Source organism: Halichoerus grypus, chromosome 1, assembly GCF_964656455.1.
Source record: "Halichoerus grypus chromosome 1, mHalGry1.hap1.1, whole genome shotgun sequence".
Taxonomy (NCBI): Eukaryota; Metazoa; Chordata; class Mammalia; order Carnivora; family Phocidae; genus Halichoerus; species Halichoerus grypus.
This window is the reverse complement of record NC_135712.1, coordinates 67,454,798-67,474,030: the sequence shown is the minus strand read 5'-3', so window position 1 is coordinate 67,474,030 and position 19,233 is coordinate 67,454,798. Positions and strand designations below refer to the sequence as shown.

The 19,233-nt window shown below is 43.6% G+C and overlaps 1 protein-coding gene across 1 annotated transcript in view; it reads left to right on the top strand.

The window, feature by feature from the left end:
• HACD2 (3-hydroxyacyl-CoA dehydratase 2) overlaps window positions 1–13,733 on the top strand; it is a 116,269-nt gene extending 102,536 nt beyond the window's left edge. The window contains exons 5-7 of the mRNA XM_036111498.2: window positions 3,010–3,131; window positions 5,117–5,295; window positions 10,626–13,733. Coding sequence (XP_035967391.1) covers window positions 3,010–3,131; window positions 5,117–5,295; window positions 10,626–10,708 — 384 coding nt within the window. The 3' untranslated portion in view covers window positions 10,709–13,733. The remainder of the gene's footprint in view (window positions 1–3,009; window positions 3,132–5,116; window positions 5,296–10,625) is intronic.
• Window positions 13,734–19,233: the final 5,500 nt, after the last annotated feature.

The following is a 19,233-nucleotide window of genomic DNA, read 5'->3' as shown; positions in this document are numbered from 1 at the left end:
AATACTGGTTGGTTGCTTGGTTAGTCGGTCAGTTGGTTGGTCGGTCGTCTGAACAACCACCTGCACCCTGTTGGCACGCTTGAAGCTTGTAGTCCACCAAAAACTCATCTCTTGGATTCATGAGCTGGGTCTTCCCCATTCTGTACTGGAGTCCTTTTGTTGCTGAAGCATGTATAATTTACAGTTAACCTTGTTAAATTTTATCTTACTGGATTTTTGTTGTTGTGGTGGTAAAACATAGATAACAAAATTTACCATTTTAACCATTTTTAAGTGTATGGTTCGGGTGCAGTAAGTACATTCCCGTGGTTGTATAATCATCACCACCATCTGTCTCCAGAACATTTTTCATCTTCCCAAACCAAAACTCTATACCCATTAGACATTATTCCCTATTTCCTCCCACCCCTAGCCCTTGGCAACCTTCTGCTTCTACTTTCTGTCTCCCTGAATTTGACTACTATGGGTACCATATGAGTGAGATCGTATAGTATTTGTCCTTTTGTGACAGGCTTATTTCACTTAGCAAATTGTATTCAATGTTCATCCATGTTGTAGCATGTGTCAGAATTCCCTTTTTAAGACTGATATTCCATTGCATGTATATACCACATTTTGTTTATGGATTCAACTGTTGATGAGCATTTAGGCCTTTTCCACCTTTAGGCTGTTGTGAATAATGCTCCTGTGAACACAGGTGTACATATATTCATTTGAGTCTCACTGATCTTAATAGCTTCAGCTCGTTACATTCTGCCCCTGTTTTGTGTCATTGGATAATTGCAAATCAGATAAGCTTGATCTCCAACTTTTACCCAAGTCCCTTGTTTTTGTTGTTGTTGTTTATTTAAGTAGGCTCCACGCCCAGCGTGGAACCCATTGTGGGGCTTGAACTCATGACCCTAAGATCAAGACCTGAGCTGAGATCAAGAGTTGGATGCTTAACTGACTGAGCCATCCAGGCGCCCCTTCCCAAGTCCCTTCTTTATAACAGTGTTGCATTTCCTATTGATCTGAAGATATCATTTTTATAAAATGGCCATTTCCCCCATTCTTTCTTTTTAAAATTATAACATGGTCTTCACAGCTGGGCTCTGGGAGCAGCTGCTTTCACAGATTCAGCCTGAGTCTAAGCTTGTTAGAGTTCTTTTGGATCAAGTCTTAACTTGCGTATGGGGGGAAATGAGTCAGATTAGGCTGGATCAAAGTGCAAGGTTTGAGGGGGGTTTGTTGTCTTTCTGAAGGCCACTTAAGACTACACAGAAACTAATATCAGGTATCAAAGGCAGGAACTTAATCTTGGGGTGACCTGATGAGAATTGAATTTGTTTGCTCCACAAACATTTATTGAGCTCCTACTTGTGAAATCCACAAAGTGCTTTTGGGAATCAGAAGATGAATAAAACACGTTCCCTGCTTTCAAGGTGATGAGAATGCAAAATATTGGAAGAACTTTCTATTGCAACCCAAAGATCTTTAAGTAAGGCTTCATCCCATAGCTGTAAAATATACCTCCTTAAGATGAAGAGGATTACAAAATACATCAAAAAGCAAAATGTGCTCTGAAATTATGTTTTAGTATAGCTGGGTTTTAAGCAAGGATTTGGGGACAGACTGAAAAATGGAACATAAAAGCTTCAGAGGTGTTTAGGTTTCACTTTGGCTAATATAAGAGCACCAGGAAAACAAAAAGTACTCTTGCTCTTGACAATGTAAAATTCTTATTATTTTTAGGGATTAGTAACTATGCATTTATGAAATTCTTTGTCAGAACAATTTAGTTAATAGGTATGTAAATGACTAGTTATTTTATTGTGTAGGTGGATCGCTCCATGTATACTTTCTGAGGAAGAATATAAGTGCTAAAAACTATTCACATTGCAAATGCAAAGACGAAAAGTTAAAGTTAGAATGCTGTACCTTTGTTGTATTAGGCGTTAGGAATGAGACAGAGAAGATCCATCTTGTCAAAATCTGTTCAGTTCACTCAGTGGAATTTCTTAGTCACATCCAACTCTAACTGCCTGTTTTGGATACAAGAAAACGTGAGTGAATTGGGTGCAAGGCAATTTCTTGTTACTGGTCTTCAAGCCTGGGCACAGGATCATTATAGACCTGGCTGGGGGGCTGGGGGGGGGGGCACTGAAAGCAAATGCCAGGGCAGCAGAGATACATTTCCATGTGAGATTTGCAGTCCAAGGCATCTAGTGAGAATGGCCCCCAAAAACCACGGGGGTGGGGGCTGTTTTAAAGTTCACTGCATTTTCAGCATGAAAGTAATTCAGAGGAAGTTGGAAATTCCAGAGCCCTTCTGGCTTTAGCCACCTCCTGTGGTCAGCATGGAAGCTTTTATCATTTTTAATTTAAACCAGGCTACATCTGGGGGCAGAAGTCACCAGTGGGAGAGAGTAAATGGGCCCTGCCGTTCAGATGGTCTCTGGCTCTTCTTTCCTCGCTTGAATTCATCCTACCCAGTGAATGAGCCTCATCTTCAGTTGTGTTTCAATCACTACATTCCCCTTCTTTGAAATTTCCTCAGATTCTTAGTTGTCATGCAAATCAAATTAAAATTCTTATTAATGGACAGACCCCAAGCTTTCCACCAATTTGCCCTTCTACCTTCTTACCTAACTAGTCTTGGCTCCCACTACCATCAGTCCACATTCTCCACAGGAGGCCCACAGACAAAACTCACTCATCTGTGTTTTTTCCTGTGGCCTATAGCTCATGGAATTCCTGTTTCTGCCTCTCTTACTCATCAGTAAGCTGAGTTCTTCTCACTTGCCCCTAATCACTTGGCTCTACACAATTGCTGTCATAGGCATGTGTTCCTGGACGTGGCAAGCTCTTCCTGTCCTGTGGCCACTGATGACCAGCCCAGGGCTGTGTCCACTTGCTCAACCGCCCGGCTCTGCCAGGGAGCAGGGGGCTGGCGCTGCACACTGAGAGTGCTTCTTTGTTAAAATGTTTTATGTGTTTGCTTTTGCTCTTGTTTTCCTTTTCCTTCAGGTGCAGAGTGAAGACAGTGTCCTCCTGTTTGTTATTGCCTGGACAATCACAGAAATTATCCGTTACTCCTTTTATACTTTCAGTCTATTAAACCATCTGCCTTACCTCATCAAATGGGCCAGGTAAATTACATGGGATAAAGATTAACTTTTGAAGTGACCCATCACTGTATTTGTCCTTTATTGCTAAATATTGCCTCCAAACTCCTAAAAATAAAGTTGTACAATGTCAACTGTATTTCAATTTTTTTTCTTTAATTGTGTGAGACAAAAGAGTTGGGATTGGTGATGTGAGACCGGTCTGTGGATTTCATCAGGATAAGGGATGCTACTTAACTTTGATTAATAGAAACACTTTGACGTTTGATATACTTGTTATTTTTATTGGATTGATTATTTTCATTTAAATAATTCAATAGAAATTTGATGTCACATCCCTTTTTTGTTCCTATCAAATTTTACTGATGAGCTCCTGCCATTATGTTTTTTGGACCAAGTCCAGTTCTCCTAGTCTCAATTTTGGCAACAAGCTATGACTCTTAATTTTTAATTAATAACCAACATTACATGCAGTTTTATCTTGTTAGCAATTTTATTTTGCTTTGATAAGTTTTACCAGTAATATTTGTTATGAATTGGGGAAAAGGCTAACAGTTATCTGTTTATATGAACTAATTCATGAGATGGTTATGAGCAGTTTTCTGAGTTGGAGAGGATTATGGGGAGAGTGACAAAGCAAAAGGATCAAAATTGTCCTTGGGGCCCAAGTGCCTCATTTCCTAGAAGGAAAATGGTGGTTCCTAGACAACTTATGAGTTTAATGATTAAATTAGAGACATAAACCAATTGTTTCCAACATTTCAAGTGTGCAAACTCCTTTCTTTCTTTCTTTTTTTTCCCCCCAGTACACAGTTTTATTAGGAAAAGGGAAGAATGGGAAGAGATGGCAGTCACTAACTCACCAACCTGGGCAGGCATTGTGGGAGCTGTCTGCTCTGCTACAGGGAGAGTTGGATGGCCAAGCCCTGATCTTAATGGCTCTTTTGTCCATGGCTGTGCACGGCCTGTGGAAGAATCTTCCCGTTCCACCGTCCTCTTTAGCATAGCTGAAGTTGGCAGCAGGGAACCCCACAAACACAGCTCCCGCTCTTTGTCACTGATTTCTCGGCACAACTTCTGCACCTGGAAGTTTGCTCACTGTCAGCCACAAACAGCCAGAGCCTCTTTAAAATTTGAGCTGCTGGTTTCTTTAGCAATTCTTACCCCTCAGAATGATTTCCAGTTAGTTCCATAGGATGAACTTCTCTCTGAATTCTTTTTGAAACATAGAGAACTCCTTTTTGATGTGAAAAAAATGGTGTGGATTCTTCTGTGTGATAATCATTGTAGGGGTTTTTTATTATTGAAAAATTACACAATGACCAAAAGCTATTGTGAATTTTTTAAGGTTTTTAAAATTGGCATATATTTCATTTTTCACGATGATAATGTATAGACATTTGACTAATAACAGTATAAGCACACTGGATGTGCTGTTCTTTTCAGTCCACAGACCAGACGTGGTGTGCTTTGTAGGGATTCCTAGACACGTGCTCCAACATGTCCCCCACCAACTCCCTGCAAACCCCCCAGCTCCACTCCCACCTCTGCCACAGGGCAGGACCCTTCTATAAACCGTGACTCGGCACCCCTGCTTTACTAATGATTGGCATCATCATCATTATTTTAGGGAGTTGTATTGAATGTTGTTTATTTAGTTGGACCAAATTTTGAGGCCAACCAAACACATCTATTTTAGAACATTCAGAGACATACCTGCTATAGGCCCTTTTCAAAAACTGGCTGTAAAACCTGAATTTAAACAGTGGGTAAACGGGGGCGTCTGGCTGGCTCAGTCAGTAGAGCATGCGACTCTTGATCTCAGGGTCATGAGTTCAAGCCCCACGTTGGACATGGAACCTACTTTAAAAAGAAACAACTAGTGGGTAAATAGGAAAATGTAGAAATCATAGCTTCCTAAAAGACCAGTACTGATTAGAGGGGTGGGAATGTATCTTTCTACTCATGCTGGCTTCAAGCCTCTTCATGAATATTTTGTTTTGTTTTAGGTACACACTTTTCATTGTGCTGTACCCAATGGGAGTGTCGGGAGAACTGCTCACAATATATGCTGCTTTGCCCTTCGTCCGACAGGCTGGCCTATACTCCATCAGTCTACCTAACAAATACAATTTCTCCTTTGACTATTATGCATTCCTAATTCTGATAATGATCTCCTACATTCCAAGTAAGTAAACAGTTATGCGTATATATATTTATGTTTTTAAAATTGGCTCTACAATACTTAGAGTCAAATGCCTTTGGATGTTTTTATACCATATCCAAGTAAATGTAAATCTAATTTATTAGGAACGCTTTGGTTTTTATTGAATGCTGTCTGTCAGAGGGAATTTTCTCTAGTAGTAATTGAATAAAGATGGACCCTTCTCAATACAGCTGCCAAAATGCAGCCCTTCTCAGTGTGTGGGTTTGAAACAGTGAATAGCAGGAAAGGTGAACTACCTATTGGGGGAATGTACTGAATGCAGAACAAAAAAGGCCATTAAAGACCTTACCTTGACTTTTTCTGTCTCTGGAGAACTGCTTGTTATGGTATTTGGAAAACATTGTAAAGAGATATTTGCATTTTCATTAAATCAAAATAGACACTTCATTTTTAAGGAATCAGCAGCTAACTAGAAACAAGTAACAAAATAAAAATAGATTATTTTTTTCTATATTTCTTATTTTCTTGTTTGGAAATAAGCACTGAAATCATCTGAACAGGACATAATGTTCTCTTCAGAACAGTTTCCAGTTATTTTAATAGTACTGCTAAAGGTTTAAATTCAGATAATCAAAAGTGCCTATCAGCGTACTCAGTACCAAGGAGAAATGGCCATGTCTGAGGCTTCTGTGAAGTGAGTCCTGTTTGCTGAGGAAGAGTTGTTTAGTCCTTTTCTCAAATTCTGATATTCACTTAAAATCCTATGACTGATTTTCATGTATCCAAAAGGATTTTGTTTTACCCGAGGACATAAGAAGTTAAGGTTTCTTCTCATTTAGCTATTTCTGTAGCCATTGTCACTGTGAATCTTATTTTGGTCTGTAAGATGCCATATTCTTCCCTAAACCTCAGGTTCAATTCAGACAGGAAGGTTGGATTTTTCTCCAGCCCACAGCATGAACTGAATGAATCATCGTAACAGTCGTAAGCGACATGTTTGTGTCCCTCTGTGGAAAATTGCATTTCATGCATTGTGAGAAAAAAAACTATATCCAGATTTCATATGACCGTTTATCTTGGAGAAATTCTTGGACAGCAGTTCTGCTTAATGATTCATTTTCCACTCTTTATTAATTATCAGGTCTTCCTCTTTGGTACTGGAACCATGGTGGCCAAAGGCCTTTTCTCTTAAATTGAAAAAGGTAGTTGATTTTCAAAGAAAACATAAATAGGGAAGAGTCTAAAAATTTAATAAAAATTAGCTTACAGTTGTTCATCTTTTTAGTTTTGTTCCCTTAGAGTTTCATTTTCCAGTCTCTAGAGCAACAATTCCTACTTGGAGTTTTGCCACACCCAGAGTAACACATATTATCCCAGTGGGCACCACAGGATTTATTAAAAATCAGCATAAGGGGGCACCTGGGTGGCTCAGTCAGTTAAGTATCTGACTTCAGCTCAGATCATGATCTCGGGGTCCTGGGATGGAGCCCCAAGTCAGACTTCCTGCTCAGCAGGGAGCCTGCTTCTCCTTCTCCCTCTGCCCTTCCCCCCTGTTTGAGCTCTGTTCCCCCCCCTTCTCTTCCTCTCAAATAAAATCTTTAATAAAATAAAATAAAATCAGCATAAGGTTTGAATAAGAGATAGATGCCAGATTGGATAACTGGAAAAGGAGCAGGGAGGGTGTGATGAAATCAAACCAATAGCAGGATGCTGCCACATTGACGGAAATCTGGGACCCCTACCTGAGAGTTGCTCTAAGATCTTAGTCTGCCAAAGAAGGAGGGTCCTCATTCCAGGAGCAACTCTCCAGGACAGCCTCAGTCTCTCTGTACCTCCTCGTTTTTTTGTGCTCTGGTGGCCAGCCAGCGCCCAGTTTTTTGCCTCTGCCTCCTGACCCCTTGATCTAGTTAAGGGGCCTGGTCAAGCACAGCAGCCCTCCCTAGTGATAGGATTCCTGAAGGAAAACAAACCCCATTCGGTGGGATTTTCCTTCTGGGCCTTCAGACGGAGAGAGAAGAGAAAACACAAAAAGAGTAGGGCGGGGCTCTCAACCCAAGTTGGCTTTCTTTACCTTGGTTCCTTCCCCTTCTTTGTTTCTCAGCCTCCTGTTGGTAAGAACTTGGGTGGTGAAAGTCTATATTATTTCTTTCTTAAGGTAGTTTAACTCCTATAGACCAAGAAAAAGGGTTGATTTCAAATAAAGATGAACAGATTTTCTCCCAATCCCTGACCCCGCACCCAGGCTCAAGATGACGGCCCAGACGGTATCTTCTGCTACAGATCATTTGTGCCTGCTGGCACTCATTATGCCTTTGGCCTGAGCCAGTTGTCCTGCATGTTTTTAGTTGTTTAGGTTGTTAATATTGAGACCAGTTTGTACAGTTCATTCCAGCCAGCAGCACATTTCCAACTTTCCAAAACTTTGTATTTATAAGAAGAAAATGCAGAGTTAAGAGGGGTTGCTGTTGACATCCAGTCTTCTTTACCAAATTTGGTTTTCTTTCTACAATGTAAGTTTCTTTTAATCTTCTTTAATGGGAAGTTGGTGATATACATGTATTATACAAAGTAACACCCTTTCATTGTTGTACATGTGGCTCAAATTGTGGCCCATGAGCCTCGGCCCCAGGATTTTCTCATATTGGGGTGCTGTGGAATCCCTTGCAAGGTGCTCCTTTCCCACTCTGCTGCAGCTGCAGTATGTACAGTCTCTCCAAACTCGGTAGACATCTAAGTCCTGTCTACATTTCCTGCCCCCCAAATTGGTAAAAGTTGGCTTTTACCACCCAATAGGAGTGGGGATTTAAAAAAAAAAAAAGGCTGAGAAATGAGAAACACTGGTGTTGGATGATGATACTGAGAAGCTGGGCGCTGTCCAGGTTGTCAGTAACCATAACCACACCTCAGATTTTTAGAGAGACCAAGAAGAAACTTGGCCCAGGCAGAGCATTTCCATTTGCTCTCAGCCTGCAACTTTTCCTCTGCCTAGAGGAACCCCTACCCCCACTGCAACACTCGTGTGCACAGTGACCATCTCCATTGCATGTGTCCTGGACTGGGAGAGCAGAAGGTAGAATTCAGAATAGCCTATTGTCAGGCTGAGATTGTCTTGGGGTTTTTCTTCATTGTCATCTGTGGTTAAAAAGAGTAGCCATGCATCTGGAATTGTTTCAGCTGTTACAGTTGGGCCAGTCTAAACATGTGGGAAATTCAGATGGAGACAGTGTCACCCAAGTTCTGGTCACCAAGAAGTCATTACTAGAACTGTAGAGAACCTCCGGCCCAAGTGCCCCCATTCTCCTGGCCTCGCCCACACACATTCCTTTGCTTGGGCGCTGAGAAACCTCTGAAGTTGGAAAGAATTGAAAGAGCCATATCAGCCCTCCATTTCTGACCTCTGGCCTCCTGGTAGCCAGCAGGCCCTTGCCTGTGGGGATGAGGATACTCCACCATCTTACTTTAACTGCCACCAAGGGCCTGATGAATGGTTTCTAGGTCATCCTTCCTCAGACCCTCTGAACTAGCAGGGAAGCTTTAGCCACCCCTGCAACCGGTGGAAAAGTCCTTAGTGTACTTTGCCACAAATTTTCCCTTTAGTAAAGCATATCTATAGAAATATGACTGGCCCCACATTTTTAAATGATTGCAATTAGCATTCCTTATGGTTTAATTATATCTTTACTTCCAGTTTTTAGATTATAGAGCTTGTCAAATTTTCTGGCTTTCATACCAGAATAGTTCTCTCCCCTGTTGAATTCTATGCACAAGCTGGGTCTTTTCTCTGAATAACTTCCTGCCTACAAATAGCGAGTGGACTGGATGGCAGCCCTGTTCAGCGTCGGAGCCTCCTCTGAAGTTTATCAGATCTGTGTGCACACACCCACTGATGTCTTGGAGTACTTTGGGAGGATCATTTGAAATTTGGCCAACTTGGAACCCATTTAAAAAGGAAGAGACTGTTGGGGTGCCTGGGTGGCTCAGTCAGTTAGGCGTCCGACTCTAGATTTAGGCTCAGGTCTTGATCCTCAGGGTCAGTGGGTTTGTGGGTTTTAAAAAGAAAAAGAAACTGTCAGGGGAATCGTAGAAATTACCTCCCCAGAAATACAGGTTACATTCCACAAAATGGAGATTGGAGCCGTTGAGAAGGGGAAGGAAGGAAGGAAGGATAGTGTACATTTAAACCAACTCACTGGGGTTCTTACGTAGTTGTTGAACCCCCAGTTCACAGTAGCCTGGTGAAGGCAAGTAGCTTCAGCTGGCTTTTCCCAGCAGGAATCCTTTAGACATTTGGGGTAGGACATTCTTAGTTTTGGGGGACCATCACACATTGCAGATTTTGGCATTCCTGCTTCGTGTGCTGAATGCCAGTAACCTCTCCTGCAAATCTACCCCCCTCCCCCCAGCCTCCAAATACTCTCAGGGAGGTGGTACCACCCAGTTTCTTTAGAACCAGTACTTTGTAAAGTAACCTATGAAATGACCACGAATAGGGGCGCCCGGGTGGCTCATTCAGTTAAGCGGTGCAGCTCAGGTCATGATCTCAGGATTGTGAGATGGAGTGGCACTTAGGCTCCATGCTGAGCATAGAGTCTGCCTCAGATTCTCTCTCCCTCTCCCCCCTCCCCCTGCTTGCTTGCGCCCACACTTGCTCTTTCTCTAAAATAAATAAATCTTTAAGGAAAAAAAAAAAAAAAAATGACCAAGAACAGAATCTCTAGTGCCTAAGATATTAGCTTACTTTTCATAAGGACTTTCTACAGCCAAACTTGGCTTCTTCATGTTCAGATAAAATGTCATGGCCCTCTTCCCCCTCCTCAGTCTTCCCCTTCAAAGAACAACCTTTCTCGGGAAATGCTTTTGGGAGATCCCCTCAGGTGACAGAAGGGACTAGATTGAGTGTCAGGAGCCCAGAGCCTGGTCCTGATTGTCAGGAATTTGCTGCGAAATCCCAGGCAAGTCACCTACCCTCCCTGGGGCTTGAACTCCTCCTCTGTAAACAGGAATAATAAGTCCCTCACTAGAATTCACCTAATGGTAACATCAGAGAATAAATGTGAAGATACTACGAGGGAGGGCAGAGTGTTATTTGGCGGCTTTGTGGCATCTCGATGGGTAATGATAGTGATGGTACTATGTGTCACTCCAGTCCGGACCACCCTTCCCCTTCAGCTAAAGCAGGAAAAGGTAAGTCCCTGTGCATTTTTCCTCCCCTTACCCAAGCCCACCGTGTTCCCTTCCTTGGTTGCTGGATGAGAAAGTGAGTCAAAGAGGACCCCAAGTCCATGTGCTTTAAAGAGAACATACAGTTTTAAATGATCTAGCTCCTTAACCAATTCTTTCTTTTCTTTCAGTTTTTCCCCAGTTATACTTCCACATGATACACCAGAGAAGAAAGGTCCTTTCTCATACTGAAGAACACAAGAAATTTGAATAGCTCCTGCTTCCTGCACACCCCCAAAAAACAAACTTTTCAATGACAAAAAAATGCTGCAGACTTTTTGAGTTCCCAATACGTTTCATAGAAAATAAGTAAGAACTATTTTTAAAATATTAAAAAAATAAAACAAAAACCCAAATCCAGTGTCACACAGGCCTGGGATTTTATTTAAAACAACAGCAACAACAAACAACAACAACAAAAACTATTACATAAAACATCCTGGCTGGTCCATTTCAGCATGCTCTTTCAACCAGAAGTTCCCAGTATCTATGATGGCGCTGGAAAGGGATTTGGTGTTTTATATCCTCCTGTTTCCTTCGTGTGTCTGATAAGTAAAGATCTGTAATACTAAATACTTGAGAGTTACAGTCTGAGTAAGGAAGTTGTACCAGCTGAATGCCCAGCTTGCAGTAAGAGTTCTGTTCCAGTCTGCAGTGTTTTGCATTCCCTTTTCAAAGTGCTTGACTGCATGCTGGAAACTGTATTTTTGAAGCGGCAAACTTTGTTCTCTGGAATGTTACGAAGTTATGGCTGGGATCTGTCTCCCCCCTGTCTAATGAATGAATTATACCATGTATATGTCCGTGAAGCTTTGGGGTAGTACCTGTAATCTGAAAACAGCTAGAACCCTTTTGTTTGTTTTCAGTGGAGTCATTACAGCCTGCCGCTAAGAAACGTGCTTGGATTTAGTAAGTATGTGTACATCGTAGAGAACCTATCTTATCTAGGGCTCAGCCTCAATCATATTTTAACACAGTGACAGTTCTCAGAAAGGGAAAGCTCAATCGCCAGTAAATGACAAGTACCTTTCACCGTGTCATTCTCAGAACACCTCTGAGTAATGTATTTACCCATAGCTATTCTCACTTTTGGACCCAAAGCCAGGCTAGTCACGTAAGGGTTAGAGAATCTGTAATTGTGAAAGCACATGGAAGGTGTTACTCTAGAAATGTAGACCTGAAGAACATTTAGGAATAGGTTTCTATACCCTTATTACTTTATTTTTAAATTTCCTTCAACTCTTCAGTTAGGATCCTTTTCCTAATTACGGTCCTGTGTAATCCCCACCACGCTGTAAGTCCAGAGGTGGTGAAGTGCTCCAGTTGGGCAGACATGAGCTGAAAGCAGTTCCCTCTCCCGTGTGTGGGAGCGGCCTAGAAATACTTTGGTCATGTGGACCGTGTCTAATTGCCGTCATGTTTTCATACCATTTAATTGCTGAACTGTGCATTTAAGACTCTTGAAGGAAGGGTTGATGAAAATGTAAAGCCCAAGTTCAGATGTGCATTAAATTTTAAACACAGAATGTTCTTTGTGGCTTCTTTTCTCCCCTTTTTCTTTTTAAATCGTTGATCTTTAAAATTTTAAAGGCCTAGTTACTAGCTTACTGAGTAGTTATTTAAAATATAATTGCTAATATCAGAAGAGTGTCATAATGGAAAACTCATTTTTTAAATTATTTTCATAGAAGCCTGATAATGAAGATGAAAATGAGAAGAAAGTATGGAGCCTAAAAAAAAAAAGAAAGTATGGAGCCTAAAATTTAATGCAGGCAGATGTGTAATAAAATTGTTTTTGAATTGAACATTAAAATTCTGCTTCTTTAAGTCAGCAGTCTTAACTTGGGCATGTTGAGACTAGAATCTGTTCTTGTACTTCATAAACTAAATATAGAGGAAAGATTATTTTTCGTGGTTTTTTTTCTTTTTCCAAAATGTATTTCTGCTGTAAAATAGAAACAATTTGAGTTATATTAGTCTTAATTACTTAGTTTGGGTAAGATTTTTTTCAGTCGTTTCTGGAATAGTTATAGAAGATGGGGTGAAAAATATAGGTTTTCCAGGATCGCTGGATTGGGGGTTTTATTCGGGTCTCTCTGTTATAATTTGTCACTATTTATGAAAAATAGTCTGTCACAAACAGTGGTGTTGCATCAAATTGAGCTTTGGCAGCAAGAACACAGCAAGCAACTTCCTCCTCAGAAAGGGTCTCCACCCCACTATGTATTTTTGTCCATCGACATTTAAGATGCTCATGGCAGATAACTAAGGCATGCACTCGGCCATGTCCTTCATTCACCTCTCTCGGTAACTGGTTGCTTTATCTCTGACACGAATTAATTTCTCCTTTGAAGTGATGGTGTTCTTCTATGAATTGGAGAACATCTAACCCCACCAACTGTCACATCTTATAAAGTGTGAATGAGGAAGGCGGTGTTTGGTGGGTATTTTGTCAGACTTCTCATTTTCATTTTAGGACATAGTCAAAGGCATCATCTGCCCTGCTGCCCGCCTGGTTGGGTGTTTCAGATTCCTCCCTTCGGGACCACCTTCCGGCAGAGAATTCTTTGAGGTACGCAGTAGTGCTTTGTAGACACAAGCTGCTAATCTGCATCTTGCTGTGTTCTGTTTGCTTAGGTTGGGATCACTCATTTAACACATACCATTATCAAAGGCACCAGGGAGAGTTAGTCATGGAATAAAGCACTGTCCTTCCAGATAAAATCCGTTCCTCTGGAGTGAACTTCCCACAGAAAGGGTTTAGAAGAACTAGAGGTAAAGAGGCATATGAAGATGGTGTCCTCATCTCTACTGGTTTGTTTGGATTATTCATTTATAACAAAAGATCGGCACTGATGTGGTACAACCTGCAAATTACTTTCAGTTCGGAGTTTCTAGATAAAACATTATAAAACATCAAAATCAGTACATACTGCTCCTTTGAAATTTGGGTAAAAAATTATACAACCATATATATAGTCCATTTTTGTATTTTTTCTATGTTGTGAAAACCAAAATTGTAATTTTATAAGTCTTTGATTCACTAAAATTATATAATTTAAATGTATTTTTTGTATATTTAGAAATAAGGAGTTCCAAGGCTATGCCTCACTTTCTATGCATGCATTTGAAGCTGTTTTTACCTGATAATGTTAATGTAGTAATAAGTTGTATTCATAAAATACTGATCTGTGTTGCATTTCAAAATAAACTGGTGTGTGCTCTGCCTGGATTTGAAATACCAGTGAGTCTAGTGATTTTTCACAGTAAGTTGGCCTGAACGTAGTGTTATAGGAATATGGAGGAGTTTCAGTTTTGTCATGGATTCCAGTTCTTTCTTTCATAGGTTTAAAATCTATTTCTGCTATTCGTAATGCACTTACACAGGAGAAATAGACAGATTATATTAAGAGGTTTCCAAAAAGTCGTTCTTCCTGCCAGTCAGTCTTCAAGCTTACCAGGCCCCTCTCAGCCTGGCCACAGAGGGACAAGAGGGATTACTCATGTACGCGACCAGGAAATCCCAGAAAGTCGGTAAACGATTGAGGATCCTTGTCTTACAATGTTTGGGGTTTTGTTTTGGTTTTTTTTTTTTACAATGTTTTTTTAATCTAACTTTTGTAATATAAGAGGGGAACTGTTGTTGCCTGGCAATGTTCATCTTATATTAAAACAAGATGTGGTCAAGTATCTCCTGAAAATGCCTCCAAATACAGAGCAATCCTAGGAACCGCTTTACCCGCTCTCAAGTTCCCAGTAGGCGGTGGTGGGAGGGACACGGGCAGGATACACCCCGCTCGGCCACTTCCGTCCTGCTAATTCTAGACCCCAGACCTCTTCAGCTCAAAACGAAAGCACCGATGTGTCCATGGGATGGGCATTGTCTAGTGGGTGATCGCTGAGTGATCTCATGTGCCTCCAGCGGTTAACATGCCCACTGCCGGGTTGGCCAGGTCTTTCTCAGAGTTAACCATCACCGTTGTCCAAGACTGTGGTCCTTGTTCCAAAGGGCACATTTTCTTTCTACCTGCGGTCCGATCACAGGCTCAGACGTTACCAGCGCGGTGGTTGTAGAAGCACTCCTCGTGTATGCAATCTAGTCTCTTTCAGAGATAGGCATTTCATTTACGAAAAGAATCATTGCAACTAAAGCTGAGGAACAGATGGTAGAGTTAATAGTAGAGGCTACCCAGAAAATACAACCTTTACAATCTTAGGGTGGTAATGGGAAACCAGGGCTTTCTAATTTGTCATTGTCATATTTTGTGGCAATTACGTGTACTGTGTTAACATAATAAGCTCCAGCCTGAGGAATTACCATTGGTATAATTAAGAGACCTACTGTTACACACAGTGTTCCAAAAATACCGCTGTGTTGTTCTGTTCCCTTTAACAAGAATGAAGACTAGCTTTGCAATTCCTCATATTATTTTTTAAAAAAAAAAAATCCCAACCTTACAAATGGACTGGCTCATTGTCATACAGTTTAGTGGTGAAGAAGCTGTTCTAAGCAACTCTTACCAAAAATAGCCATACCTGTTAACATTCCCCTGCCTGCAACTGAGAACCAGAGTTACAAGAGAGCTGCACGGGTCTTTGACCAACACTTCCTTTTAAATGTGAGAGACTATTTAATCTTTTTTGCTTTCAGATTTAGAAAGCTACTCCTTAGTGTTACTGGGGCAGATCTCATTACCAAAAATAATCTTTTTTTTTTCCCAGAAAAGGCAGTTCACCCTAAAAAGTCCCATTCAAAGAGCAAAAATAAAACATGAGAAAGGCTGTGTATATTCGCACCTAGTACCCATTTCATAAATCTCTTTATGTTTGGAAGTTGTGTTTTCTGCTCACTAGTTCCAGAACATAGACTTGTTAGCACGGCAGCACTTTCACATCTATCTTCGGCCTTCGTGGACGCAGTCCGGATGCATTTCCAGATACCGCACTTGGTTGAAGGCCAAACTCCGCTTCTGCGTTGCTGTAGCTGGGCTCCACCGCTGGGAGGCAGCACCTCACAGGCGATCGGGGCCTTGCAAGCGTGAGGCGTTTGGAACCGGGCTTCAGCCCCACGACGCCGAAGGGGCTGAAAGGCACAGGAGTGAAAATTAGGTACGGGTGTCTATTGTCCATATAAAGCAAAGGCAGTCAGATCTTAAAGCATATTCTGGAGGGGTCCAGGAAATAACACTTTTTTTAGAGCAAAGAAGCCAGCCTGGATGTGTGTTTTGAAAGCTCCATCTATTTGTTCTCTCCCCAGTGCAGAACCCTCTCCAGCATGGACCCTGCAGGGCTTTTGGAGCTGGTCGGAAAGCAGGTGTTTGCACTCCTATTTAATGGAGAGCCTGCTTGTTAATCTTTGAAACGTTCGGGGAGGTCAGTTCCCACTCTTCTTCTGTCTCTGGATATTTTTGGAGGGTGGCCTGGGCCATGAGAAAATGTCAGGCCACCTTATAAGGCTGCGTCTGGCCCCGAGAATGCTTGTCTGCAGCATGTCCAGTACACTCTGGGGGTGTGAGTTAACTTGACTCTTGGACTGTGGGTTTTCTCACAGATGTAAAATGCTTCTATTCATGCCATGGATTATTCTTACTCTTTAACGGGCTTAAAGTCTTCCTCAAGAGAGAGCTATTTAAATGACACCAATTTTGGGGGCGCCTGGGTGGCTCAGTCGTTAAGCGTCTGCCTTCGGCTCAGGTCATGATCCCAGGGTCCTGGGATCGAGCCCCACATCGGGCTCCCTGCTCGGCGGGAAGCCTGCTTCTCCCTCTCCCACTCCCCCTGCTTGTGTTCCCTCTCTCACTGTCTCTCTCTCTGTGTCAAATAAATAAATAAAACCTTTAAAAAAATAAAAAAAAAAATAAATGACACCAATTTTGGACATACTGGCTAGATAACCAAGGGTACATGTAATCCTCAACAAGCACACTAGTTGGTTGTGCTGGGGTCCATAGAGTCTACTGCAGGTGGTTTCCTGAACTAGCTAGCGTATGTCAAAGTGAAATGCATAGAATATTGGTTCTGAGGGCGCCTGAGTGGCTCAGTCATTAAGCGTGTCTGCCTTCAGCTCAGGTCATGATCCCAGGGTCCTGGGATCGAGCCCCACATCAGGCTCCCTGCTTGGCGGGAGGCCTGCTTCTCCCTCTCCCACTCCCCCTGCTTGTGTTCCCTCTCTCGCTGTCTCTCTGTCAAGTAAATCTTTAAAAAAAAAAAAAGAATATTGGTTCTGAGTAATGATGGAAGGAGAACTGGGGGGGGGGGATTCTGGGGTTGAAAAGTTAAAACAAATTTAAAGTTTTTTTCTCCTATGAAACTTTTCAGATCTTTTTGCATGTGAATGCAATTTGTGAATCTCCAAGAGAGGGGGATGTTAATGCAGGATTTTCCAACGCTATTTTCAACATTTGTCCTTGAAACATCTTCAGAGCTAAGGCTCTTTGAACACCTTGAAAAATACTAATCTGAGGGCGCCTGGGTGGCTCAGTCAGTTAAGCATCTGCCTTCAGCACAGGTCATGATCCCGGGGTCCTGAGATTGAGCCCCAAGTGGGGCTCCGTGCTCAGCGGGGAGTCTGCTTCTGCTTCTGCCCCTCCCCCTGCTCATGCTCATCTCTCTCTCTCTCTCAAATAAAATCTTCAAAAAAAAATAATCCCTGTTGGCAGCTTTCCCCATGGGGGACTATCGACCCATGAGGGGTGGGGGGACAGTAAGAGATGCGGGCTTAGCCAGGGATCTGGGAAGATTTTCCTTGTTTTTGTTTTTAATAATCCACCATCGTCAAGTAGATAAATGAACTGAGAAGCCAGATGTCAGCAGCCCCGGACGGAGTCTGCCATTTGCTGCGTTCTGGTGGTGTCTGCCAGGGGCTGGGAACTCATGTGTCGGCGAAGACGTGGCTGGGACCGGCAGACCTGAGAAGACCAGGGCCTCGGGCGCTGAACACCCCGAGCTGGGAGCAGCCCAGCCGCGCCCCTCCCGCGCCTGCGGCCCAGCTCGGGACACAGACTCAGGTGCCTGCCGGCAGAGCCCCTGCCTCAAGCTCGCGTCCTCCTTGAGACCGCTGGCGTCCGGACACCGTCTTCCACGCTGCACCCACGTGCCCCAGTGTTGCCAGGGGGTGGCTGCGCTGTCCTGGCGTGCCCTGTTACCTGACAAGGCCTTCGAGCTCCTTCCGTTCTGTGTCCTACCCTCCCCCGGCAGCTCCCCACGTACACCCCCAGGAGGAGAGAAGCCAACGCGCGCAGCGCGCGGAGGAAACCAGGCCGCACGGGAAGACGCGGCTGCGACTAGCCCCCAGCCCACGCTCACGCACGCGCACGCACACACGCGCGCACGTACGCACGCACACCAGGGCTCCTCCAGGGCTGTGCCCTGCTCTCTTCTGCCCACACCCATCCCATGGCCTGGCTGAAGCTCCTAGCTCTCTTCCTCTGCTCCGGGTCTCTCTCCCTGCTCCCTGAGCTCCCCCACCCATGAGCCCTCAACCTTCCCCAGCAGCCCTCTCGTGCCAGACTCCATCGTTCTCACCATCATCACGAACCTCCGTGCCCTCCTGCCCTCCCTCTGCACCCTCGTGGCAAAACCCCAAGCTGGGATCAGTCCGGCGGCTACCCTTCCCTGTGCCTCTCGTGCCAGGGACTGCCGGCCTGGCACACCGTCCAAGAGTCCCTTCAAACCCCATCATCCTTAAACCTCTGACTCATCTTAGCCCAGGAAAGCACCCCCATTGTCACCGAGAAAACAGCCATCAGACAGCAACTCCTGCAACTTTCTTCGCCAAATTATTATAAACTTGCCCATACAAGAGAACTTTTCTTGTCCTACTGTTAGAATGGAAGGGTGACCCTCTAACCAAAGCTAACCCCTTCCTTGTGCTCTGGGTGTTTCTAACTTACTCCCCACCCCCCTCCAGGACCTGACTCTAGCCCTCTCTGTGCTTCCTCTTTGCCAGCAATTCCCATCAACTGCCTCCCCATCTTGGCCTTGACCCCGGTGCACTCCACGGCCACCCACCCTCTCCTCCTGCTCCTTGGAAGGGTTGGCTACAAACACTTCTCTATTTCTCACCTTCCACTCTCTTCTCTTCTCACTACTGCCTGGTGCTTCCTACTATGCCATAGCTCTGTTCATGGTCACTTGTGACCTTGCTATGAAACCCAATGCACACTTTTTAGTCCTTGTCTTTTGGTTGAAATTGGGGTGCCATCATGCTGGATGTTAGAAATGATGGTATGGTTTTGGAGTAGACTGGGGGGTCCAGCAGTACCATATCCTGGGCCTGAACTCATTTCTCCCCCATGCATCCCTAATGAAGGTGTAGGCAAAAGAAACAAGGACAAAACACGTAATGGTTAACTGTGGCATGAGCCCCCAGAAGCGCATTCTGGGAAGCTGGGCAAACCTCACAGAACACTCCTGCTTCCTAAACTAGCAAGAGGTGGTAAGTAGCTGGGACTGAAGGAATTTGTGAGGCCTGCTCAACTCACCTCCCAGCCCACTCATCTCATTTTTCTCCACCCCAGACTTCGGTCTCCTCACTGGGACAGGCAGAGAAGCTGACCCAACCCCCCACCAGCTCCAGGAAAGAAACACTCAAAGTTGAGTGCATGTGCCACCACGCTTGGCAGCAGGCTGGCTCAGCCTGGTGGAGGCCGAGGCTGGGAAGGACAGCTTACCACTTACAGCTTGAGGAGCCAGAGGAGGGCCCCACACCCCTGCATACCGATCCCTTATGCCCACTGA